Source organism: Macaca fascicularis, chromosome 10, assembly GCF_037993035.2.
Source record: "Macaca fascicularis isolate 582-1 chromosome 10, T2T-MFA8v1.1".
Taxonomy (NCBI): domain Eukaryota; kingdom Metazoa; phylum Chordata; class Mammalia; order Primates; family Cercopithecidae; genus Macaca; species Macaca fascicularis.
In genome coordinates this window covers 31,111,056-31,136,934 of record NC_088384.1, presented here as the reverse complement: position 1 = coordinate 31,136,934, position 25,879 = coordinate 31,111,056, and the positions used below count along the sequence as shown (strand labels likewise).

Below are 25,879 nucleotides of genomic sequence, written 5' to 3'. Positions count from 1 at the left end.
TTGGTCCAGGCCTTTCCAAGCAGCCTCTAGACATATCTTGTTCACTCATAAGTTCCCCTGTGTCTGTCTTCTGTCTCCATCTACATCAGCCTTGACTGTATTCCACCTACATGGTGCTGGGGGCCTGGGCCTGTGAACCTCTGACCCGTCCTCTCCTGCCAGGCTCAGGCCCGGTTCTCAGCCGCTGTTGTTGCCGGGCCCCTCCCAGGGTTCCTGACTCCAGATCTCTGCCACAGATTCAGGACTGGACTCAAAGGCCTCCTCTCTGAGGTACCTTCCCTGACCTGCCTTAGCAGCCACTCCTGATTCTTCTGACTTTGCCCTGTTGTAGGGACTTCCCAAATGGTTGCGACCCATGCTCTCCATGTATGCCTGGTCTGAGGACAGCAGCACCTGGCCCCAGCACGTGCTGGATGGTGATCAGCTGACTGATGGCCGCGTGCTCTGGGTTTGGTGCCAGGCATGTGCTTCCTTCCAGTCTCCCAACAGCCCCCAGAGCTGTTCCGACTCCAGCGTACAGCTCATGTCCAAAGGTGGGGAAGTCAGCTAAGGACCCACTTCATTCTATCCAGAAGCATAAGACAAAGAGAAACTGAATGAGTGGCCAGAAGAGGGAGTGTTTGCCAGGGAGGGCTGGACCTCTGGGGTCTCTGGTGACCTGGCGGTAGAGCCACCTGGATAACGTGTGGCTGGATAATGAACAGGTGAAACAGGCCAGGCTTTGCACTGGGAAAGGGGAGCAAGGGGAATGAAGAAAGCACCAGACAGTTCCCATGGAAGTTTATTTTATGTTCCTTGCAAACAACATGTGGCCCCAGCTGTGATTCCAGCTGCCCTCTCTGACTTCTGTTCCCTGAGCCTGGCTCCTGCTCTTCATTCAAACTGCACCAGCTGCATAAGCAAGGGCAGCGGGGGGCTCCACTGCATGTCAGCCCGCTGCATGGCCTGCAGCTGCTTCTGTATCTCAGCCTGCAGCTGGCACAGCTTGTCCTTGTTCACGGGACCCCAGGAGAGGCCATGCAGGTACATGCAGCAGTCGACTGGGATAGGATAGAGTACCTGCTTCAGCTCCATCAGCCCCGTTGTGTGCTCCAGCAGGCTCAGGAGGCAGGCACTGGAGATGGGGTTGTCGGAGAGGCTCAGGGAACTGAGGTGGGAGCAGCGGCACAGGGCGGGCAGGAGGGCACTGAGGTGGGCATCCTTCAGCCGGCAGTGGTTCAGGTCTAAGTGCTGCAGCGTCCCTGAGACCTCCCTCAGCAGGGTCCCCAAGGGCCTAGGGATCATGTAGGACAGGTTGTTGCCACTCAGATCCAGCTTCTTCAGGCAAGTGGTATGAGGGCTCTGGGACAAGTAGGTGATGTCAGTGTCGAGAAGCCTGCAGTAGCAGATCTCCAGGGAATGCAGTGGAACCCACAGACAGCTGAGGAGAGAAGGGTGGCTGTGTGAGGGTAGGGCCCAGGCCCCCCGCCCGGAACACCTACTTGTCCCTGAGGAGGCCAGTCCTATGGCCACCCCCTCATTAGGGAAGCCTTTTACCAGCAGGGTCAGAAGCATGTCCTTTGGTGTCCCAAGGCCAGGCTCTCTCTCAACAGACCTACCAGGTCCCCCACAAACCCCTCCAACTCTAAGTTTCTCTTTGGTGAAAGGGAGACTCACATTATCCATACCCAATATGACTGCTGAGAGGAGCCACCTGAAAGAGCTTATCTGATGAGAAGCAACCATAGGCTGAGCCCATTATTCCTCAGGTTTGGGTTTGGGGAAGCTGCTGCTCAGGCTTCTGTTTAAGCCAGGGCCGGGGGTCCTGAATGCCCTATCTGGAAATTTCTAGGAGACGTGCACAGAGTGGATACAGATTGTCCTTCAGAGCTCTGTACCCACCTGTCTGGGGCAGTATGAGCTCAGAAGGAGAGGCCTAACCTGTGCTGTCTCAGGATCTTTTCTTGGGAACCAGTGTAACATTCAGCAGTGCCTGAAAAGGTTTGCTGAGTAAATAAACATATTATTAGGACAGGCGCAATGGCTCACACCTATAATCCCAGCACTTTGGGGAGCCAAAGTGGGTGGATCACCTGAGGTCTGGAGTTCAAGACCAGTCTGGCCAACATGGTGAAACCCCGTCTCTACTAAAAATGCAAAAATTAGCCAGGCGTGGTGGCCCATGCCTGTAATCCTAGCTACTTGGGAGGCTGAGGCAGGAGAATCACTTGAACAGGGGAAGGTGGAGATTACAGTGAGCCGAGATCATGCCACTGCACTCCAGCCTGGGTGACGGAGACTCTGTCTCAAAAAAAAAAAGACTAAAAAATTAAATGAAATAAATGGAAGCCCACTGTTTTGGACTAAGCTCCTGCACTAGACCTCAAAAGACCAGAGCAAACCAGAATGCAGTCACTTGTGCTAAGTGTCAGGTAATCAAACTGAACTTTGAAGTTTTCCAAAAAACAGGAGATTCACACCAACCAATCAGAAGGGGCCCAGGATGATAAGGAAGTGCCCTCTGTTTTAACCCTATAAGGAAAGTAACTGTCAACTGACCAATCTGCTTTTTGTTTTGGCTTTTTTCATCACTTTTCTGCTTATAAAGCCAGGCTCTTCCGCTCAGCTCATCAGAGCTCTTATTCTATTTTATAGAATGGGAGGCTGTCCCAATTTGTGAATCACAAACCTAAGCCAATTAGAAGGCCAGGCATGGAGGCTCATGCCTATAATCTCAGTGCTTTGGGAGGTTGAGGTGGGAGGATGGCTTGAGGCCAGGAGCTCAAGACCAGCCTGGGTAGCAAAGCAAGACCTTGTCTCTACAAAAAAGTTTTTAAGGCCGGGCGCGGTGGCTCAAGTCTGTAATCCCAGCACTTTGGGAGGCCGAGGCGGGTGGATCACGAGGTCAGGAGATCGAGACTATCCTGGCTAACATGGTGAAACCCCGTCTCTACTAAAAATACAAAAAACTAGCCGGGCGTGGTGGCGGGCGCCTGTAGTCTCAGCTACTTGGGAGGCTGAGGCGGGAGAATGGCGTGAACCCGGGAGGCGGAGCTTGCAGTGAGCCGAGATCATGCCACTGCACTCCAGCCTGGGAGACACAGCGAGACTCCATCTCAAAAAAAAAAAAAAAAAAAAAAAGTTTTTAAAAAATTCGCAAGGTGTAGTGGTGCGCATCTGTAGTCTTAGCCACTTAGGAGGCTGAGACGGGAGGGTAGCTTGAACACAGGAGTCTGAGGCTGCGTGAGACGTAATTGTGCCACTGCACTCTAGCCTGGGTGACATAATGACCTCCTGTCTTTAAAGAGAAAAAAAAGCCAATTAGATCTTTAAATTAAATTTGTTGTAATTTTTTTTGAGACAGAGTCTTGCTCTGTTGCCCAAGCTGGAGTGCAGTGGTGCAATCATGGCTCACTACAGCCTCAAACTCCTGGGCTCAAGCAATCCTCCTGCCTTGGCCTCCTGAGTAGCTGGGACGAAAGGTGCACTACCATGCCCAGCTAATTTTTGTTTTTGTTTTTGTTTTTTTTTTGAGATGGAGTCTTGCTCTGTTGCCCAAGCTAGAGTGCAGTGGTGCGATCTTGGCTCACTATAACCTCCACCTCCTGGGTTCAAGAGATTCTCCTGCCTCAGCCTCCCGAGCAGCTGGGATTACAGGCACATGCCATCATATCTGGCTAATTTTTGTATTTTTAGTAGAGATGGGGTTTCTCCATGTTGGCCAGGCTGGTCTCAAACTCTTAACCTCAAGTGATCCACCTGCCTCTGTCTCCCAAAGTGCTGGGATTATAGGCATGAGCCACCGTGCTTGGCCTTAATTTTTGTGTATTTATTTGTAGAAATGTGGTCTCACTTTGTTGCCCAGGCTGGTTTCCAACTCTGGCCTCAAGCAAGCTTCCCACTTCAGCCTCCCAAAGTGGATATTATTATTTTATTTTATTTTATTTTATTTTTTTTTTGAGACGGAGTCTTGCTCTGCCGCCCAGGCTAGAGTGCAATGGCCGGATCTCAGCTCACTGCAAGCTCCGCCTCCCGGGTTCACGCCATTCTCCTGCCTCAGCCTCCAGAGTAGCTGGGACTACAGGCGCCCGCCACCTCGCCCGGCTAGTTTTTTGTGTATTTTAGTAGAGACGGGGTTTCACCATTGTTAGCCAGGATGGTCTCGATCTCCTGACCTCGTGATCCACCCGTCTCGGCCTCCCAAAGTGCTGGGATTACAGGCTTGAGCCACCGCGCCCGGCAGTGGATATTATTTTTACAGCAACATGCATCTTTCCCCATCAAATGTTTCCAAAGCAGATCCCAGCCATCAACTGCATCTGAACCCTGGGTTCCCAGGCTGTGCCCACAATTCCATGAGCATCTAAGAATGGGCCCCATTTCCTGTCTTGTTCCCCTGTCCTGACCTCACTTAGGAGTATTCAGGGAACTCTTTGGATGCCCCTGTCCACCCATTCACCTGAGTACATAATGTAGGTTGCCCGAGAGGTAGGAGTAAGACAGGTGCAGCTTCTGGAGGTGGCCCAGCCTGGTGAGCTGTGAGAGAAAGTAGCTGGAGGGCCGCTCGCCCCGTGAGGAGAAGGCCCAGTTGTAGTAGATGAGTTTGAGGCTGCGCAGGTTGAAGATCCTTCCCAGCTGTGTTGCAGATAGGTTTGGATCTGACAATGCCCAGAACCAGTCAAACCAGTCAAACACCTCCAGCTCCTGGATGAAATCCAGCTTGAGTGTCTTCAGGATCCCCAGCAGACTGTGGAAGGGCATCTCCTCAATGTGCAGCTTCCTACAGCAGAGATGCAGGGCCCCGTGGCTCTGTTCCACTTTCGTCAGGAGGCTGGAGAGGAACTTATCTAACTTGAAGGGGCCTCTCAGGAAAAGATCAATGTGTATTTCCACTGCTTCCCATGGCTGCTTTGGTCCTTTTTTCATATTCTCTGTTGGCTTGGGCCTGGCCACGGCCTGGGGCATCTCTGCCTTGACTGTTGATGGTAACCAAAATGGGAACTTGGCCAAGGCTTCAGAAGCCCCTTTACTGTGGACTTGCTCAGAGTCCAGGGTGAAATCCAGCATCCTCAGTTCTGACTTCCTGTGGGGAGACAGGAGTGAGGAGATGCTGGAGAGCCCATGTGAGATGAGCGGCAGCAGTCCTGGGCCGCTCCCCAGACCCCAGTACCTGCTCGCCTCGCCTCTCCTCTCCAATGGGCTTTTCCTCCCTCACCCAGGCTCCTTGCTAGCCCCTATTCCTCATACAGCTCATACCACCACCCCTAGAAGGTAAAAAGCCCTCTCCTTAAAGCCTTGTAGCTGTACCATCAACCACTTAACTCAGAAACATATAGTTTCCCCACTTGTCCCCCGAGGCGATTTAACGCTCCCCTCCCCTGGATCTCAGCTCACCCTCCCTCTGGCTCTGAGCTGAGGTCTTGCTCCCAGCATCCCCCTTACCTGGGACAAGCCCTGTGGGCAGAAAAGGCCTCCAGCCCATCCACCACAGCTTGCAGGCTGTCTTGGTTGGGCCACTGCACTATCAGAGAGCCCAGACGGAGAAAGGGGAAGGGCCAGGCCTGCACCAAGGCCTTCAGAGCCTTTCTGTGCCCCTTGGCAAATGCAGCAGTGAGTAGTGGCGGGAAAAGGTTCACTGTGAGCTGTTCCAACACCAGTAGAACTGAAGCCTCATTGCTCAGCAGGCTGTGGGCTGCAAGTTCCAAGAGCCTGAGAGGTGCTGGGTGGTTCACCTCCATGGACCTGGAGCAGAAGAAGGTAGAAATCCTCAGAAGACTAATGGCTCAGCATCGCTCCCAGGCCAACGCGGGAGATGCAAGCCTTTTGCATCTGTCACAGAACCAAATGCTGGCTCCTCCCGCCATTCAGGACCAAAACCCCAACATTCAGGTCTTGTAAGCCTGAGACCCTGAAGCCCTCAGGCCCTGGGGACATGGGATCCAGAACCTCAGGGGTTTAGATCTATTCCTTGCCAGGCTGTAGAGGCTTTGAATTGACCCACACTTTCCTCTTCTGCCTTCACCATCAAGATCATGAACACATAACTGAGGACACTGTCCCCAAACTCCACATCAATTCTCCCAAAGCATATGTAGATTCTGAGCAGTTCTCATCACTTCCAGTTTTACCAAGCCATTATCTCTTGCCCCTATTACTGCAGTGGCCTTCTAACTTGTCTCTCTGCTTCTGTCCTTGTGCACCCTGTGGTCAAACTCAGATCATGACACTCGTTTGCTCAAAACTCTAGTGGCTTCATTTTCACTGTGAATACAATCCACCCTGCAGCTGCGCCTCAGAGTCTAGCATCCGAGTATCTCAGGGTCCACCTCCTGTCACTCCCCTCACTATTCACTCTGCACCAGCAACCTACACTGGACTCCATTTCTCTCCTCAAACACCAGCAACGCCCTGCTTCAGGGCCTTTGCGCTTCCTGTTTCCTCTGCCTAGAAGTGTCTTCTCCCAAATATCCTCATGGCTGGCCCCCTTACTTCATTCAGGTTTCTATTAAAATTTCACCCTGAGAGGTCTTCCCTGACCACCCAAGTAGAATAGCACTCTCATCCCTTAATTACAGCTTTATCTTTCCTAACCTGATTTACAGCGCTTCTTCTATCACCCCTTTTCTGTTTCTGTCTCTCTTACACACACACACACACGCACGCGCACACACATAAATGCACACACTCGCATATTATCTGTCTCCTCTCTGCTAAATTATAAGCTCCATGAAAAAAGGGGCTGTATCTGCTTTCATTACTGCTATAGTCTGAGTGATAAACATAGTTCCTGACATACACCAGACAAGCAGTATATATTTTAAGTGCATTTCAAGGGCAAGTTTGCACAATAGACGCTTACCACAATCCCATTGATGGAGTTGAGGGTAATATGGAATGGAGGATTTTTTTTTTCTATGCTCTCACAGAGCATCAGGTTCAGGTTAGTTATGGATTCTTTCAACTGCCCAAATGCCTCCTTTTTTCCGTGAAATGCGGGAGTGTAGACTCCCGTGAAATGCGAGTGTAGACCTCATCCCATCACTTTCCACAGTCCACCACAGAGCAAGGCTTTGTGTAAGGAGGGGGAAGTTCTAGACCTGCACTGTCTGATGCGGGAGCCCCAAGCCACATGTGGTTACCGAGTACTTGAAATGTGGCTAGCGTGACTAAAGGACTGAATTTTAAATTAAATTAAATTCTAATTAATTACAATCTAAATAGCTTCACGTAGCTAGATGCTACACTTTTGGACAGCAGCATTCTAGAATCTATGCTAGTCAGAGACAAGAAACATTCATTTAGTCTCACAAGCTATGAAATCCATTTGCATGAGGCCACTATGGCCTTGGTAATAAACTGGGCGAGGACAAAGGACAGTATAAGAAAAGACAATAGGCCGGGCGCGGTGGCTCAAGCCTGTAATCCCAGCACTTTGGGAGGCCAAGACGGGCGGATCATGAGGTCAGGAGATTGAGACCATCCTGGCTAACCCGGTGAAACTCCGTCTCTACTAAAAAATACAAAAAACTAGCCGGGCGAGGTGGCGGGCGCCTGTAGTCCCAGCTACTCGGGAGGCTGAGGCAGGAGAATGGCGTGAACCCGGGAGGCGGAGCTTGCAGTGAGCTGAGATCCGGCCACTGCACTCCAGCCTGGGCGACAGAGCGAGACTCCGTCTCAAAAAAAAAAAAAAAAAAGAAAAGACAATTATTGGCCAATCATACATTGGAAGCTACCTAGCAAAGGCTTAAATACTAGCAAATCAAATCAAAGGCCTGACACATTAAATCTATAAATATCTCTCACAAATAGTGATGAAGTACAATTGAGCAAGAATGGTTAATGTTAGGTTTATTAATTATTAATGTCAATGCATTTGGGAAAATCAAAGAAGAAACAGAAGGGAAGCTTCTGAACCTGATACTTAGTAGTGGTGTTTTATAAACATTGCTTTTTTTTTTTTTTTTTTTGAGACAGAGTCTTGCTCTGTCACCTAGGCTGGAGTGCAGTGGCATAATCTTGGCTCACTGCAAGCTCCGCCTCCTGGGTTCATGCCATTCTCCTGCCTCAGTCTCCCGAGTAGCTGGGACTACAGGCGCCTGCCACCACGCCCAGCTACTTTTTTTGTATTTTTAGTAGAGACGGGGTTTCACTGCATTAGCCAGGATGGTCTTGATCTCCTGACCTCGTGATCTGCCTGCCTCGGCCTCCCAAAGTGCTGGGATTACAGGCGTGAGCCACCGCGCCCAGCCAACATTGCTTTAAAAGTCAGAAATAAGATGAAGATGGTGTGGCCACCATGAGAGTGTGCCCTGCACCTCCAACTCAGGAAATGCACCTGAGCAAGGGCAGCGGGAATCCCTGGCAGCCTTAAGGCCCAAGTCATACCACCACATGCTGCTCACCAACAATGACTAAGGACAGATTAGTTCCTGGGAGACAATGTGACAGACTAGTTCCTGGGAGACACCACTCCTGTGACAACCACCTTTGGCTTGAGGACTCCCTTATGGCTTTGCCAAATCTTCCTGAGTGCACACATTTCCACCCAACCTTCCCTCCAGCTCTGCTTCACCAAACACAGCGACGCAGGTCTGTGGGGTCTCCACGCCTTCCCTGCTCACTCCTCAATGCCCCTTATAGGGAGCTCCCCTAGTAAAATCCTTGGATGTTTTTGCATCTTGGTATCTGCTTCTAGCAGGACTTTGATGGAGTTTAGGATGTGCCTTACCAAAATACAGCAACTTAGCATACTGAATATTTTAAGCTGAAGGAATTTGAGAAACGGCATGGGCAGGCAGGATTTTCTGACCTTCCCCTGTAGTAGGTATAAGATCCTCCTGTGAGAGGTGCTCCCCTTATACCAGAAGGAAAGGCATATCCTTATTTCCAAAGACGAAGGCTTGCCAAGAGGGATCTGAACACATAGGCCCGCTGTTTCGCCACTTTATTAAACTTGGCTCATAGTCTCATACTCCTTTTGTCTTATATTTCTCCATGACTAATCAAAAAATTGTTTTCTCTCTATATATAAACATACATATATACATATATATAATGTGTGTGTGTGTGTGTGTGAGAGAGAGAGAGAGAGAGAGAGAGGGGCTGTATCATGGGTAATTTTGTTGATGTTTGAATTAGAAACAAGCATGCACACTATCAACATTGTCTGGGAAAGCTGTAGCCAGTGCAATAAGACACATAACAATGGGGCTGTCTATGGCAATAAAAAGAGGCAAATAATTATGTACATAGTGTAGGAAAAAAATGGTGTTGTGGCTCAGAATGTCACCCCAAAATACGGCACTTAGAAGGTCTCTCTCTGACTTTTCTCTGCCTTTCTGTGTGAGAGCTAGTCATAAAGGAATTCTCTGACCTTCCTCTCCTGAAAGTAGGTCGTTAGACCCCCATGTGACAGGTGTCCTATCCTATACCAGGAGGAAAGAAATGCTACGCAGAGGGGCCAAGAAGAATCTGAAAGAACAGGCCTTGTTAAGTTCTCCCCAGCTTATTACCATTAGACCACAGGCTTTTTGTCCAATCATACTTGTACATGACTGTCCATCCTTCATCAAACCTAAGCATAGATATATACAGATAGTCAGGTGCAGTGGCATGCACCTGTAGTCCCAGCTACTTGGGAGGGTGAGGCAGGAGGACTGCTTGAGCCCAGGAATTCAAGGCCAGTCTGGGCAATATAGTAAGACCCCAGTCTCTAAAAAAAAAAAAAATTAAATTAAAAACTAAAGTTCTCCGGCCGGGCGCGGTGGCTCAAGCCTGTAATCCCAGCACTTTGGGAGGCTGAGACGGGTGGATCACGAGGTCAGGAGATCGAGACCATCCTGGCTAAAATGGTGAAACCCCGTCTCTACTAAAAAATACAAAAAACTAGCCGGGCGAGGTGGCGGGCGCCTGCAGTCCCAGCTACTCGGGAGGCTGAGGCAGGAGAATGGCGTGAACCTGGGAGGCAGAGCTTGCAGTGAGCTGAGATCCGGCCACTGCACTCCAGCCTGGGCGACAGAGTGAGACTCCGTCTCAAAACAAAACAAAACAAAACAAAACAAAACAAAAAACTAAAGTTCTCCTTGGGTCTTTGAGTCTTCATTTCTGAAGGTTCCTGTTCACGTAAAACTTTGATAAATTTGCTACGGTGTCCTCTTGTTAATCTGCCTTTTAAAAATAGGGGTATCAGCAAAGACCCTTGAGATGGGTGAGGAAAAGCTATGATTTTTTTCTCCTCTACAATGGAAAGCAATGGATCCTCTGTAATGTACCCTTCTTGGTTATCAGATTTGAGCCTTGTTCATTATCTTTGAGCTATTTTGTAACTTTATAAGTTGTAGGTAACTGATAGACATAGAAATTCTGTCCGGTCTGGTAAGGATTTTCCCCTAACTTCTACCTGTGGAAAATTTTGTCTCCATCTGAAATTCATCTCAACATCCCTTCATGTCATAGAGATGTGTGCTGGCTTAACCCTTCTTTAACAGCTGCCTGGTACTTGATATTATATGACCAAAATAAATTTTTTTTTTTTTTTTTTGAGACGGAGTCTCGTTCTGTCGCCCAGGCTGGAGTGCAGTGGCTGGATCTCAGCTCACTGCAAGCTCCGCCTCCCGGGTTTACGCCATTCTCCTGCCTCAGACTCCCGAATAGCTGGAACTACAGGCGCGCGCCACCTCGCCCGGCTAGTTTTTTTGTATTTTTTAGTAGAGACAGGGTTTCAGCATGTTAGCCAGCATGGTCTCGATCTCCTGACCTCATGATCCGCCCGTCTCGGCCTCCCAAAGTGCTGGAATTACAGGCTTGAGCCACCGCGCCTGGCCAATAAATTCTTTAATACATGTTCATTTTTATATCTGTATAAAGTCACAATTCTACTTTTCTGAAAATTATCTTTTAACCATTGAAAGCTAAAAAAGATAAAATAGGAAACAGCTAATATAATTAATAGGAGTATTTCTGCTGATATGACTGCACAAGAGTGCCTGGTATTTCCAGCAAGAACTGAGAAGTAAATGTATAATAGCAGAAGTAATTTAGACATATGAAATAAACCATTCACTCCCTTTTTTTCTGTCATCTAGGGATAACAATAAATGTGAAAACAGTATTAAGAATTAAAAAGTTGGCTGGGCACGGTGGCTCATGCCTATAATCCCAGCACTTTGGGAGGCCAAGGCGGGCAGATCACAAGGTCAGGAGATCGAGACCCTCCTGGCTAACACGATGAAACCTGAAACCCCACATCTACTAAAAATACAAAAAATTAGCCAGGCGTGGTGGCGGGCGCCTATAGTCCCAGCTACTTGGGAGGCTGGGGCAGGAGAATGGTGTGAACCTGGGAGGCAGAGCTTGCAGTGAGCTGAGATTGTGCCACTGCACTCTAGCCTGGGCGACAAAGCGAGACTCTGTCTCAAAACAAAACAAAAAAAAAGAATTAAAAAATTAATGTAATGGAGTAAAAATAATAAATGGAAAGACATGTAAATGGATGAAGAGAGCAAATATTGGAAATACATAAATATTATAATTAGGACATTTAAAATAATGTATAATTATAACTTCAGAAGAAACAACAAAAGAAAAACTAAGAGAAGACTATTGGAGAGATACTAATGTGAAATTAATTCAGACTGGCTGGGCATGGTGGCTCACGCCTGTAATCCCACCACTTTGGGAGGCTGAGGTGGGTGGATCACCCGAGGTCAGGAGTTTGAGACCAGTGTGGCCAACATGGTGAAACCCCATCTCTACTAAATATACAAAAAAAAAATTAGCCAGGTGTGGTGGTGCACGTCTGTAATCCCAGCTACTTGAGAGGCTGAGGCAGGAGAATCACTTGAACCTGGGAGGCGGAGGTTGCAGTGAGCCAAGATCAGGCCACTGCATTCCGGTCTAGGTGAGAGAGTGAGACCCTGTCTCAAAGAAAAAAAAAATTCCAACTTAAAGTTATTGGAACTTGAAATTATTCTGAGCCTTGAGAGAAATGTGGCTATGTGGCCTGAGTCATGTAATATACAGCTGTGACTTCTACTTCTCTGATTATAGATCAACTTTCCTCCTAATTCTTGTACTATAGAAAATTAGGAAGACCAAATGGCACCAGATATAAGACCCCTTCAGATCACTACCTGTTCTCAGGGAGTAACAAAGTAATCTTTCTTGGAATATAGTATTCTATCATCAACCAAATCACTGTAAGGAATGCACTGGTTTTGTATGGAAAACTCTGTAATCCTCCTAAAATTTCTCTGTCTCTGCCCATATAAGTGAAACCTTCACTTCACTGCTTTGAAACGCTGACCCTGTTCATCTGAAGTGAGTGTTTCCTGGGTGGCTATAGTCAAGATTTGTGTGCAAATAAACTCTATATTTAATCATGTATTCTGATATCATTATTTAACATTAACACTAATATTACCATATGTTTACATAAAACAATATTATGTTGACCTGAGAACAGAAATCAATCTATGAAAACACACAGAGCAAGCTCTTCCAAGAGCTCATAGAATTATTGAAAGATCTGATTTTCATTATCCACAGAGCCTGACCACAGATAGCTTAGGCAAAAAGAGGAGCTTTCTGGGAGAGGATTCCATTGTAGCTTACCTAACTGAAGAAAGCTGTCTAACAAAGTCAAGGCCTTGGCAGCAGGAGACCCTGTCTACTCTCTGCTCCCTATCCTTAGAGCTCTGCCACAAACCCAGCAGCAAAAAACCCTCCAGGATGGTTCCCTGTCTCTGCCTTCTCTTGCCAAATGTCAAATGGCTTTGAGAAGGATAGATTTGTAAGATGCACCACCTAGAAAAGAAAAAAAACTTCTGCCAATAAAACTGAAACCTATGAAGGTAAGACCCATACTGATTTTTCTGAGATTTCAATCTCTGACACATCCATAATGAACAATGAGTGGGACTCCTTGGTTGGTGAATGAATAGTGCTAAAAGGTGGAGTACAGTGTTACAGTGAGAAGATAATTTTTTGGCCAATAAACATATAAAAAGACATTCAATATTACTAATTAGGGAGACACAAATCAAAAGTACAATGAGATATTACCTCACATCCATTAGGATGGCTACTATCAAAAAAACAAAACAGAAAAAAATGTGTTGGTGAAGATACAGCAACATTGCAACCCTTGTACAATGCTGGGAATGTAGAATGGTGGAACTCCTGGGAAAACAGTACGGTGGTTTCCCAAAAAACTAAAATTAGATCCAGCAATTTCAATTCTAGGAATATACCCAAAAGGACTAAAAGCAAGGTCTTGAAGATGTATTTGTACACCCATGTTCACAGCAGCATTATTCACAACAGCCAAAATGTGGAAGCAACGCAAATGTCCATCAGCGGATGAATGGATAAACAAAACGTGATATATAAATACAATGGGATATTATTCAGCCTTAAAAAGGAGGAAAATTCTGACACATGCTACAACACATACGGACCTTGAGAACATTAGGCTGAGTGAAATAAGCCAGTCACAAAAGGACAAATACTGTAGGATCCCACTTGTATTTTCAGATTGAAGATAATTTTAAACGGAAGACATTTAGAGACACAGCAGATGCAGAAAGAAGCCATTTCAGAGCTTCCCTTATCTGGCTAAAGGCAGAGCCTTCTAAGAATGAAGTTGTCATAAAGCCTCTCTTTAAGAGAGCTTCACTCCCAGACAGGGCCACTTGCAATGGGATGATAAATTGTATAAGAACACATCATCATCAAGCGTCATATATTCCATTTATTCGCCTAAAAGGCCATTTATCTTTCCCATGGAAACCCTTTCTCCCCTTACCCTTTCCCCTATAAAGCTGGTGTACAAATCCCTACCTCTAGTTCTTCAGGGAGCTTCTCATTTAAATGCTGCCCCACACACATGTAAAGAAATCTTGTCTTTTCTCCTGTTAATCTGTCTATTGTTTGGTTACTTTTCCCCCCTATTAATCTGTTAATTTGCTCATTTGCAGCTCCCACGCACCACTGGACCTGAGTTGGCAGAGGAAAAGCTTTCCCTCCCGCACAGTTATATAAGATATCAGAGTAGTCAAATTCATAAAGACAGTAAGAATAGAGATTTCCAGGAGCTTGGGTGGGGGAGAAATGACACAAGATACGGACCCCCTCTTAGGGTCCTGGAAGCTCCCAAACATAAAAAATTTTAAAACTCTTGAATTCCTCCAAGGGAAATTCTAGACATCTAGCTAGTCCTAAAAAATAAATAAGTAACTTGGGACTGGGTATGGTGACTCATGCCTGTAATCCCAGCACTTTGGGAGGCTGAGGCAGACAGATCACTTGAGGCCAGGAGTTTGAGACCAGCCTGGCCAACATGGTGAAATCCCGTCTCTACTAAGTGGTGCATGCCTGTAGTCCCAGCTACTCGGGAGGCAGAGGCATGGCAATTGCTGGAACCCAGGAGGTGGAGGATGCAGTGAGCCAAGATTGCGCCACTGCTCTCCAGCCTGGGTGACAAAGCAAAACTCCCTCTCAAAAAGCAAATACATAAAAATAAATAAGTAACTTGATAAACAAAATGTATCATGTTTTGCAGGTTCTTATTTTAAAAAAAAGAGAACAGTAGCCTAAAATAATTGCCAAGGAAATTAGATCCAAAGATGTTCAATTTTCCTATAAAAATGAAAAATAACATCTTAACATATATCTCTGAGTTGTCTTTCAGAAGCCTGGACCCTCACCAAATGCAACTGCTGGCTCATGGGCCCTTGATAAGAGAGTTGAAGATTGAACTCTGACCACCATTCTTTGTTCTAAATTTCTTCCTGAGGGGGCTGGGTGTACTGGCTCACAGCTGTAATCCCAGCACTTTGGGAAGCCGAGGTGGGTGGACCATCTGAGGTCAGGAGTTTGAGATCAGCCTGGGCAACATGGCAAAACTCTGTCTCTATAAAAAAATACAAAAATTAGCCAGGCCTGGTGGCATGTGTTTAGTTCCAGCTCCTTGGGAGGCTGAGGTGCGAGGATTGCTTGAGCCTGGGAGGTGAGGGTTGCAGTGGGCCAAGATTGTACCACTCCACTCCAGCCTGGGCAACAGAGTGAGCCAAGATTGTACCACTCCACTCTAGAGTGCACCATTCCACTCCAGAGCCTGGGCAAAATCAATAAATAAACACATTTTAAAGATGTTATTTAATTGGTTAATGAGGAAACTGAGAAGGTGTTAAAACCATTTCTAGGGAGAATCCAAAATAAGATCCAGAATATTGAAATGAATCTGCAAATGGAGGTAAAATTGGCTTCCAGTAGGGAGAGAAGCCAATTGAATAGGACAAAATGTACATGTCTAGAGACAAGAATTATGTCACAATGCTATCACCAGTCTTCTAAAGTAGCTCAAAAACAATGAACGACTAGAGACAACCTGGAAGGGTTATGATCCACTTCAGGGGAAAACTATCCTATCCTATCCACCAAGGATAGGATAGAATCCATCATTCAGCCAGCTTACTCATCCCAGGCCATACTAGATTCAAGTTTGAGTTGTATGAGACAGACTAAAATTTACAGGGCTATTTCATTACCAAATTCCAAAACATAAATTGACAATGATGCCTCTAAAAATTAGACTACTGACCAATCTCACTTACAAATATCAATGCAATGGTACTGTTAAAGACAGTTAATTGGGAAGTCATGAGGCTGAGATGGCTCCAGCACCTTGAGTTCCTACTTAGGCCAACCAAAACCCAACTCAGTGTAAACAGTAAAATGAAATTTAAGCTTAACCAATCAGAAACTGCCAACTAACCTCTCACTAGGGACTTCCCACTTTAACCAATCAAATATGTTTTCTTTGTCTTGTTTCTGTGAATATTTCATCAAATTTCCTCCGTTGCCCCCTTTCCTACCCACCCACAGTGGAGCACTGAACTAGTTGTGGTCTGGTGCTGCCTGATTCGTGAATCAATGAATGCTCAAATAAAGTCATTTAAATTTTAACGTGCCCAAATGTATCTTTTAACAGCATCCAGCAGTACATGAAAATAATAATGGAGTATGAGTAAATGAGAAATATTAATAATGCAAAGAGAGTCCAATATGAGCAAATCAAGTCACCATATATACAATAAAATTTACCAAGTTAATAAGACAAAAGAGGGAAAAAAGAAACACTTCACAAAACAACTTCCCAAAAGAAAAAAATATGGCCAGGCGCGGTGGCTCATGCCTGTAATCCCAGCACTTTGGGAGGCTGAGGCGGGCGGATCACAAGGTCAGGAGATCGAGACTACCCTGGCTAACATGGTGATACCCCATCTCTACTAAAAATACAAAAAATTAGCTGAGCATGGTGGCAGGCGCCCGTAGTCCCAGCTATTCGGGAGGCTGAGGCAGGAGAATCGCTTGAATCTGGGAGGTGGAGGTTGTAGTGAGCTGAGATCGCACCACTGCACTCCAGCCTGGGTGGCAGAGTGAGACTCCATCTCAAAAACAAAAAACAAAAAACAAAAAACAAGAAACAAAAAAAACCCCAAAAAATGGCCAGGCGCGGTGGCTCACCCCTGTAATCCCAGTACTTTGGGAGGCCAAGACAGGCAGATCATGAGGTCAGGAGATCGAGACCATCCTGGCTAACACGGTGAAACCCTGTCTCTACTAAAAATACAAAAAATTAGCCAGGCACGGTGACGGGTGCCTGTAGTCCCAGCTACTCGGGAGGCTGAGGCAGGAGAATGGCGTGAACCTGGGAGGCCGAGCTTGCAGTGAGCTGAGATCGCGCCACTGCACTCCAGCCTGGGCAACAGCGCAAGATTCCGTCTCAAAGAAAAAAAAAAAAAATATATATATATATATATATAAAGATTATTACATATTATATTTAAAAAAGCAAAGATTATTAACTGTATTATCCTTGATTATCTGAAATTTGGAAAAAGATGTCTTAACAAAATAATTCATTTCTAATTTGTTTATAGTTTAGTGAAATGAAAATAACTGTAAGGGGATTATTAAATGAACCATAATACATTCAGTATGATGGAATATCAGTAATTATGTTAAATGGTAATAAATGTACTTCGAGTAGAATGAGATAATTTGGACAGGCTATTATGTACTTATTTATCTATTTTGAGATGGAGTCTTGCTCTGTCGCCAGGCTGGAGTGCAGTAGTGCGACCTCGGCTCACCGCAATCTCTGCCTCCCAGGTTCGAGTGATTCTCCTGCCTCAGCCTCCTGAGTAACTGGAACTACAGGCACGCGCCACCACACCCAGCTAATTTTTGTATTTTTTTTTTAGTAGAGACGGGGTTTCACCATGTTGGCCAGGATGGCCTCAATCTCTTTACCTCGTGATTCGCCCGCCTCGGCCTTCCAAAGTGCTGGGATTACAGATGTGAGCCACCGCGCTCAGCCTTAATTTTTTTTTTAAAGCATAAAAAGATTTACTGTGTAGTGTGCTTGATTATATTAAGATATACAGCTGGGTGCAGTGGCTCATGCCTGTAATCCCAGCACTTTGGGAGGCTGAGGCAGGTGTATTGCCTGAGCCCAGGAGTTTGAGACCAGCCTGGGCAATGTGGCGAAACTCCATCTCTACTAAAAATATACAAACGTAGCCGGGCATAGTGGCATGCACCTGTTGTCCCAGCTATTTGGGAGCCTGAGGTGGATCACCTGAGCCTGGGAGGTAAAGGCTGCAGTGAGATTGCACCACTGCACTCCAGCCTGGGTAACCGGAGTGAGACCTTGTAACACCACCACCACCACCACCACCACCACCACCACCACCACAACAGATTTACATGCTACAAGCAAGTCTTAAAATAAAAACAGCAAGATGTCATTGGGGCTGTTTTTCACTCCCCTCTTCACAAAGTGCTGTAAACATTCTTATCAGTGCTCAGGTATTCCTTTTAACTGGTTTGTTTATATTTCTCTAGGGGCTAGGGGAGGAAGACTATGGGAAATGTACTTGAGACTCCTTTTGTAGTAAAGTCTAAGCAGTCCTACTTCAAGTCTGAAACCTTCCAGCCAGATTAAATGATACAAACATGGGAAAATAAAAAGAAAATGGAATTAAATGATCATCGGATCACTACCCAGGACGGTACATTTTAAGATTGCAATAGTAACTCCTAACAGTTAACATTAAACAAGTGTTTAATATCAGTTTACAAGCACTACTTTATTTAATCATCACACAACACAAAATTTAAAATGTCCGTAGCACTTTATTCCCATTTTACCACTGAGAAACACTTTGTGTAAGTAACACAGGAAAGAACTGGAGCTAAGTTCTTTTTTTCTTTTTTTTCTGTTTTTTTTTTTTTTTTTTTTTTTTTTTGAGACAGAGTCTTGCTCTGTCACCCAGGCTGGAGTGCAGTGGCCTGATCTCAGCTCACTGCAACCTCCGCCTCCCAGGTTCAAGCAGTTCTCCTGTCTCAGCCTCCCAAGTAGCTGGGATTACAGGTGCATGCCACCATGCTCAGCTAATTGTTTTGTATTTTTAGTAGAGACAGGGTTTCACCATGTTGGCCAGGCTGGTTTTGAACTCCTGATCTCAAGTGATCCACCCGCCTTGGCCTCCCAAAAGGAGCTAATCTCTTAACACCACACACTGGTCTCTCCCCTGTGCAAAATGCTCAACTCAAAGGGCAGTTCTAAAGACTAAATGTGAAGTTGTGCACAGTGGCTGATGCCTATACTCTTAGAGCTCTGGGAAGCCAAGGCAGGGAGATGGCTTGGGGGCAGGGGTTTTGAGACCAGCCTGAACAACATACCAAAACCCTGTCTCTACAAAAAAATAAAAATAAAGATTAAATGTGCATCCGGTTGCCTGCCCTATAGTTAGTCATTAAATGATAGCATTATTCTTAAATTATTAATATTTACTTGTGCATAGCCTGGGGTCCCATGTAGAGATTTCCCAACCATTTTGTTCAATCTGTATATTACAATATTGTATGTTGCACAGGTGAAAGTGGGAATGGCTTCAAATCTACGATTCCATAAGTCAATAAAGGATTAAGGCAAGAAAATAGAAACACGGTCGAAAATTTATAAATCACAAGTTGGTGAAATTGTAAGGTTGATGTGGTAAGACAGTAACTGAGGAAATGGGACCATCCTAGTTGCAGAACAATGTTCTGGTTGTGAGTTCACGAGTGGCAATACTTCGGAATGGGTACCACATTCTGGAGAATGGCTCTTAGTATTTGCAGTCCAAAAATTAAATTTAATCAGTATACAAATAAGTATTTCGGCTCTTAGAAATTATTAAAATGAATCAAAGTAACCAAAAGTCTAATCTTTAAACCATATTGTCAATTATGTATGTATACATAGAGATAAGCCTTTCCTTAAGGTGGAATATTCCATCCCCTTATTGCCCTGGCATCAAGAACTCATTATTGCTCCCACATTGCTCACTGGAAATCATTTCCCTAACCACAGCACTTCTTCCCTGAATCTGCTTTATTTTCTGTAGCATTCATCACTATCTGAACTTAGCTTATTTCCTTCTTGATTGCCTGTTTTCTTCCACTAGAGTGTCAAGCTCTCGAAAGTTTGTTCACTGCCATATCCCCAGCTTCTAGAACAGAGCCTGACACATACTAGGAACTCAATACATGTTTACTGAATAAGTGAATGTAATCTGGAGGTTGTAAATCCAAGTTATATGGAAGTCAATACAAACTCGTTTCCCTCAACAGGTAACAGTTCTCTTATGATTGGATTTTCTTTACCTGTTTCTGAGAGTCAGTTTGTGCTCTCAGAAATTCCCTCTTAAATACAATTTGGTAGGCTTAAGCTGACTTATAGAGTAACTTGATTTGACTTTTGGCTCCACATTAATCATTCAGTAAAAGAAAGCATGAGCTACAGGAGGGTCAGCTGTGGAGTAGGATGTGGAACTCATTCATTTCCTTATCCTTTTATCACATATTAGTATCCTGTTAGGTGCAGGATAAAGAGAGCTCTCTGCTGCCTCATTACTCAGTAATTACTCAGTAATTAAAAAATAAAATAGCAAAATTTTAATAGTTTTTCCAGCCGAAGGAAAATGCCCTTGAATGAAAATGGCTCCACACAGTGTCAAAAGAAAAAAAAAATCTCTATACTGTAACAAACTTATCTTAATGATAAAGCAGTTTAGAACATATGGGGTGGTGGGAGCATCTAATTCAGACTTGGGAAGTCCAGGAATGCTTTTCAGGGGAAGCAGTACAAAAGCTGAGACCTAAAGGATGTGTGGAAATAAGCCTGAAGGGGAGGGGGAACAAATTTTTGAAGCAGACAAAAGAGCAGACATGGATACTCGGCAGCAAGACAGAGTTGGGTCTTACCAAAGAACTAAAAGAAGTGGCTCACGCCTGTAATCCCAGCACTTTGGGAGGCCAAGGCGGGTGGATCACGAGGTCAGGAGTTTGAGACCAGCCTGACCAACATGGTGAAACCCCGTCTCTACTAAAAATACAAAAATTAGCCGGGTGTGGTGATGCGCGCCTGTAATCCCAGCTACTCAGGAGGCTGAGGCAGAACTTCTTGAACCCAGGAGGTGGAGGTTGCAGTGAGCCATATCACGCCACTGCACCCCAGCCTGGGTGATAAGAGTGAAACTCTGTCTCAAAAAAAGTTCCATCTAGTGAGAACCTTTTTTTTTTTCCCCTCTCCTATCTCAGCCTTCCAAGTAAGTAGCTGTGACTAGAGCCCACGCCTAATTTTTTTTTTTTTTGGTAGAGACAGGGTTCCGCTATGTTGCCCAGGCTGGTCTCCAACTCCTGGGCTCAAGTGATCCGCCTGCTTCAGCCCCTTGAAGTGCTGGGATTATGGGGATGAGCCACTGCACCCGGCCAATATTCCTTATTTTAAATTAAAAAGCCAATAAAGTATATTATATTTTTAAAATGTAAAACATTACTCCTTCCTTAAGAAGGGCAGCAGATCACCCTGGATGTTTTTATTTTTATTTTTTAGATAAGAGTCTTGCTCTTGTTTCCCAGGCTGGAGTGCAGTGGTGCAATCTTGGCTCACTGCAACCTCCACCTCCCGAGTTCAAGTGATTCTCCTGCCTCAGCCTCCCCAGTAGCTGTGATTACAAGCCCCTGCCACCTTGCCAAGCTAATTTCTTTTTTTTTTTTTTGTATTTTAAGTATAGACGGGATTTCACCATGTTGGCCAGGCTGGTCTCAAACTCCTGACCTCAGGTGATTCACCCGCCTCGGCCTCCCAAAGTGCTGGGATTACAGACGTGAGCCACCGCGCCCGGCCTAATTTTTGTATTTTTAGTAGAGACGGGGTTTCACCATCTTGGCTAGGCTGGTCTTGAACTCCTGACCTCAGGTGATCCGCCCGCCTCGGCCTCCCAAAGTGCTGGGATTACAGATGAGAGCCACTGCGCCCTGCCTGGATATTTTACATTCTACAGTTTGGTTCTGGTTAAATAGATGAGGCTTTAGTGATGAACAGTTTGGTACTGGAATTTTGACTCTACACTTACTGGCTGCATGACAGCGGACATTTCAAGCTAAGTTTCAGCTTCCTCATTCGTAAACTGAGGGCAGTAACAGAATCTACCTTCAGGGGGCGTTCAGGAGACAGGCTTCCCTCCTGTTACTAAGCCCTCAGGATGCCTACTCCTATTCTCTAACTCGGCAATCTTCCCGCAACCCTCTGGCCTCAGAGATTCCCTTTCTGTTACAAATCAATAAAGTAACCCTATCTCGTGATGTTAACCCCAAAGATAATTTAAGGAGGCAACAGGTTATCATTAAGGATAATAAAGAATCCTTCGAAGGGAGAAACCATGGTCTAACACAACGGTAAGGGAGCGTCCCCGTTAGGGTGATCGTTTGAACTGACCTAGGATTCCAGGGAAGGATAGGAGAAGGGCCCTGAAACAATTAAATGAACATTACATCGGCAAGGAAGTTCTCGGAGCCTCCGTGGACAGCCTCACTTCAGAGCCGGTGGGATCCGCTTCCAGTCACAGCTGGGAACCCAAGGTCACAGGGGCGCCCTCTGGGAGCTCGCCGGGATGAGCCCAAAATGGCTGGCGGCTGTTGCATGCCGTGGCCCGGCGTATCCGGCTGAACCGGAAGTCCGTTCCTGACCGGGCTTTGCCGGCTGCAAGCTGGGTGTTGTTGCTTATTTTCTAGAGATTGGGTGTGGTGAGGCCCTTAAGGGCCCAGGCATGGAGCCCTGTACTAGATATTCATAAACCATCTCTGCAGCCTAGGCTAGGTTGGCCCTGAAAGCCCCAGGAAGCTTGGGGAGCCAGGGAGAGACATGATGAAGTTGTGGCAGGGTGAGATGTGCCCCTTCCTCCTCCTAGGACTGGATGCAGTGAATTTGTATAAAGCTCTTTACCAACTGGAGTCTTAATTAAAGGAAAGGATTAAGGAAAGCCCTAAAGGATCTATGGAAATAGGTATCTCCACCGTGGCCTTGGTCTCAGCCATTCCTCTGTTTTATTTTTTTTGGGGGACAGAATCTTACTCTGTTGCCCAGGCTGGAGTACAGTGGCACAATCTTGGCTCACTGCAACCTCTGCCTCCCGGGTTCAAGCAATTCTTCCACCTTAGCCCCCCAAGTAGCTGGGACTACAGGCGCGAGACACCATGCCTTGATAATTTTGTATTTTTTGTGGAGATGGGGTTTCACCGTGTTGCCCAGGTTGGCCTCGAACTCCTGAGCTCAAGCCATCCACCCGCCTTGGCCTCCCAGAGTGCTGGTATTACAGGCGTGAATCACTGTGCCCAGCCTCAGCCATTCCTCTGGAGGTTTTCTTACAGCGTAGGAGTTATATAGCAACACAAGCTGCAATCTAAAGTCACAGACTGGGTGGCTCAAGCCTGTAATCCCAGCATTTTGGGAGGCTGAGGCGGGCGGATCACCTGAGGTCAGGAGTTAGAGACCAGCCTGGCCAACAAGGTGAAACCCCGTCTCTACAAAAAATACAAAAATTAGTCTGGTGTGGTGGTGTGCACCTGTAATCCCAGCTACTCGAGGGGCTGAGGCAGGAGAATTTCTTGAACCTGGGAGGCAGAGGTTGCAGTGAGCCGAGATCGCACCATTGCACTCCAGCCTGAGCAACAGGGCAAGACTCCCTCTCTAAAAATAAAGTCACACAGATCTGTGCTTTAATCCTGGCTATGTGTAACTTTGGTAAGTTACTCAAGTTCTGTAAACCTCCTATTTTTACATCTAAAATGCAGAAAGAAATTGTACTTGTTTTAGAGTTATTGTGACAAAATACATACACCACAGAGCACAGAGTCTTGTGCCCAGTAAGTGCTCAGTTGACACATGTGCTTTTAACATTATGTGCATTGATGGAAACTCTTCTACTTTGCTTTATCTTGTCCTAGTGGCATACGGTACCCTCTTGGCAAACCAGTTAGACCAAAACAGAAAGATTCATCACAGACTGAAAACTCTTTATTTTAGGAGAGTATAAATAAGTGGGTTCTCATTGTGTTACAAAGTGCAAAATAACATTGTAAGGTGGATTGTCACCATAGTTTAGGGCCTTCAGGTTCATGAAAGGATTTCCAGAGGAAGAGGCATCAAAATGAAACACTGGAACTAAGGAGGAATGAGCCCCAAGAAGAGAGGATAAACATTCCAGGCAAGTGCAATGTGTGAGAAGGCCCTGAGATGAGCTGGAGCATGGCAGGCTTGGAGAACTGAAGTTAGCCCTGTTTGAACTAATTTATTAATGAAGGAATGGAGAGAAGTCTGGAGAGAAGCAGGCCAGATCTTCTATGGCCTTGTAAGTCATGTTAAGGAGCTGTCTTTCAAATTATCCTTCCTGATCATGTAGTTGTAATGTATGCATTAGATTAATAAATATATCTTAAAATATAGACAACATGCACTTAGCAAATTACAGCTACTTCATACATGGTAATGAGGCCAGCTTTCCATAGAATACCAGGTAAAGTGACATCTCCGTTTTATACATTATGTGGCATGAAGAAATGCCCTACTTTAAGTGGTTGGTTGTGGCTTTTTCGGGAGTCCCCTTAGAGAGGATCTTGGAGGTATCTGGATAAAAATCTGGCTTGTAGCTGTTATTGCTAATTTAGCCTCATTCAGCAATTGTTTTGAGGATGTATATCCCACCTGTCGCACTGGAGAAAAGGAGAGGGAATGGGAGATACAATTTTGCTTCCTGAGAGAAACTTTCCATCATCTTACTTCAGGTATTGGCAGCAACGTCTAAAGCACTGATTTCCCATGGACATGAGAGAAACATAGTGGTTATGACTGGGGTTTTTTCATGGGGTCAAGCTGCTTGGGCTTGTAACTTTACTCCCGAACAAGTTATTTGAGTAAGTTACCTAATTTATGTGACCCTTAATTTCCTAATTTATAAAATGGGAACAGGAGTCTCTTGATCATGAACTCGTTAAGAGGAGTTAGTAAGATATTTCACAGCTAGTCCTACCCTAATGCCTGGCGCAAGATCTCAATATATCCTATTCATTATGATTATTAGTATTTTGCATCTTTTAATCTTTCACTTTTTTTTTTTGTTTGTTTTTGAGACAGAGTCTTTCTTTGTTGCCCAGGTTGGAGTGTAGTGGTACAATCTTGGCTCACTGCAACATCCACCTCCCAGGTTCAAGCGATTCTCCTGCCTCAGCCTCCTGAGTAGCTGGGATTACAGGCGAGGGCCACCACACCTGGCTAATTTTTATATTTTTAGTAGAGTTGGGGGTTTCACCATGTTAGCCAGGCTGGTCTGGAACTCCTGACCTCAGGTGATCTGCCTGCCTTGGCCTCCCAAAGTGCTGGGATTACAGGCATGAGCCACCACGCCCAGCCAATGTTTCACATTTTTAAAAGCGTATGATCACTAGAATTTTATATTTTGCTAAAGTGAATACTATAGAATCAGAAAGCTGTACTTGGTAAACTTTCCTGTCATTAATTTGAATTCTCTAACTTATTTCTTGAAGGCATTCTTTTTTAAAGCTTCTTTCAATGGAGACACAAAAGTAGGAAAAAAAATAGTACAACAGTTCCCATGTACTCATAATTCAGCTTGAATAATTATTCTTTGCTGATTCCTTTGTATCCACACCCACACCCTCCTTCCTCCATATAGCTCCATTTGCAAATATTTCAGCAGATGGAGTATAAAATATACCATTTTATCACATGTAAAAAATTTTAATACTTCTGGCCGGGCATGGTGGCTCAGGCCTGTAATCCCAGCACTTTGGGAGGCCAAGGTGGGTGGATTACCTGAGGTCAGGAATCCAAGACCAGCCTGGCCAACATGGTGAAACCCCATCTCTACTAAAAATACAAAAATTAGCCGGGTGGGGCACATCCCTGTAATCCCAGCTACTCAGGAGGCTGAGGCAGGAGAATTGCCTGAACCCATGAAGCAGAGGTTGCAGTGAGCCAAGATCATGCCACTGCACTCCAGCCTGGCTGAGAGAGAGACTGTCTCAAAAAAAAAAAAAAATTTTTTTTTAGTACTTCTCTAGTATCATTAAATATCCATGCTCAAACTTTGAATCATCTCATAAATTGTCTGTTAGATCAGGATCAAAACGAGGAACACATTGTGATTGGATGTATCTTTATAATTTTTGAATTTATTGATTTTGTCATTTTAGTATGTATAGATTCTTTTTTTTTTTTTTTTTGAGACGGAGCCTCGCTCTGTCACCCAGGCTGGAGTGCAGTGATGCAAACTCGGCTCACTGCAACCTCCGCCTACTGGGTTCAAGTTATTCTCCTGCTTCCGCCTCCTGAGTAGCTGGGATTACAGGCACGTGCCACCACACCTGGCTAATTTTTGTAGTTTTAGTAGAGACGGGGTTTCACCACGTTGGTCAGGCTGGTCTCGAACTTCTGACTTTGTGATCCTTCCGCCTCGGTCTCCCAAAGTGTTGGGATTACAGGTGTGAG

The 25,879-nt window shown here is 45.5% G+C and overlaps 1 protein-coding gene across 1 annotated transcript; it reads right to left on the bottom strand.

Annotated features, from left to right (window-relative positions):
* Window positions 1-764: 764 nt before the first annotated feature.
* On the bottom strand, window positions 765-22,033 carry LOC102142315 (PRAME family member 20-like). The gene is given in 5 exon segments (XM_015457389.4): window positions 765-912; window positions 915-1,420; window positions 4,439-5,062; window positions 5,422-5,721; window positions 21,868-22,033. Coding segments are annotated over 5 exon segments (1,467 nt in total). The 5' UTR covers window positions 21,870-22,033; the 3' UTR covers window positions 765-877.
* Between the last annotated feature and the right edge of the window lie 3,846 nt (window positions 22,034-25,879).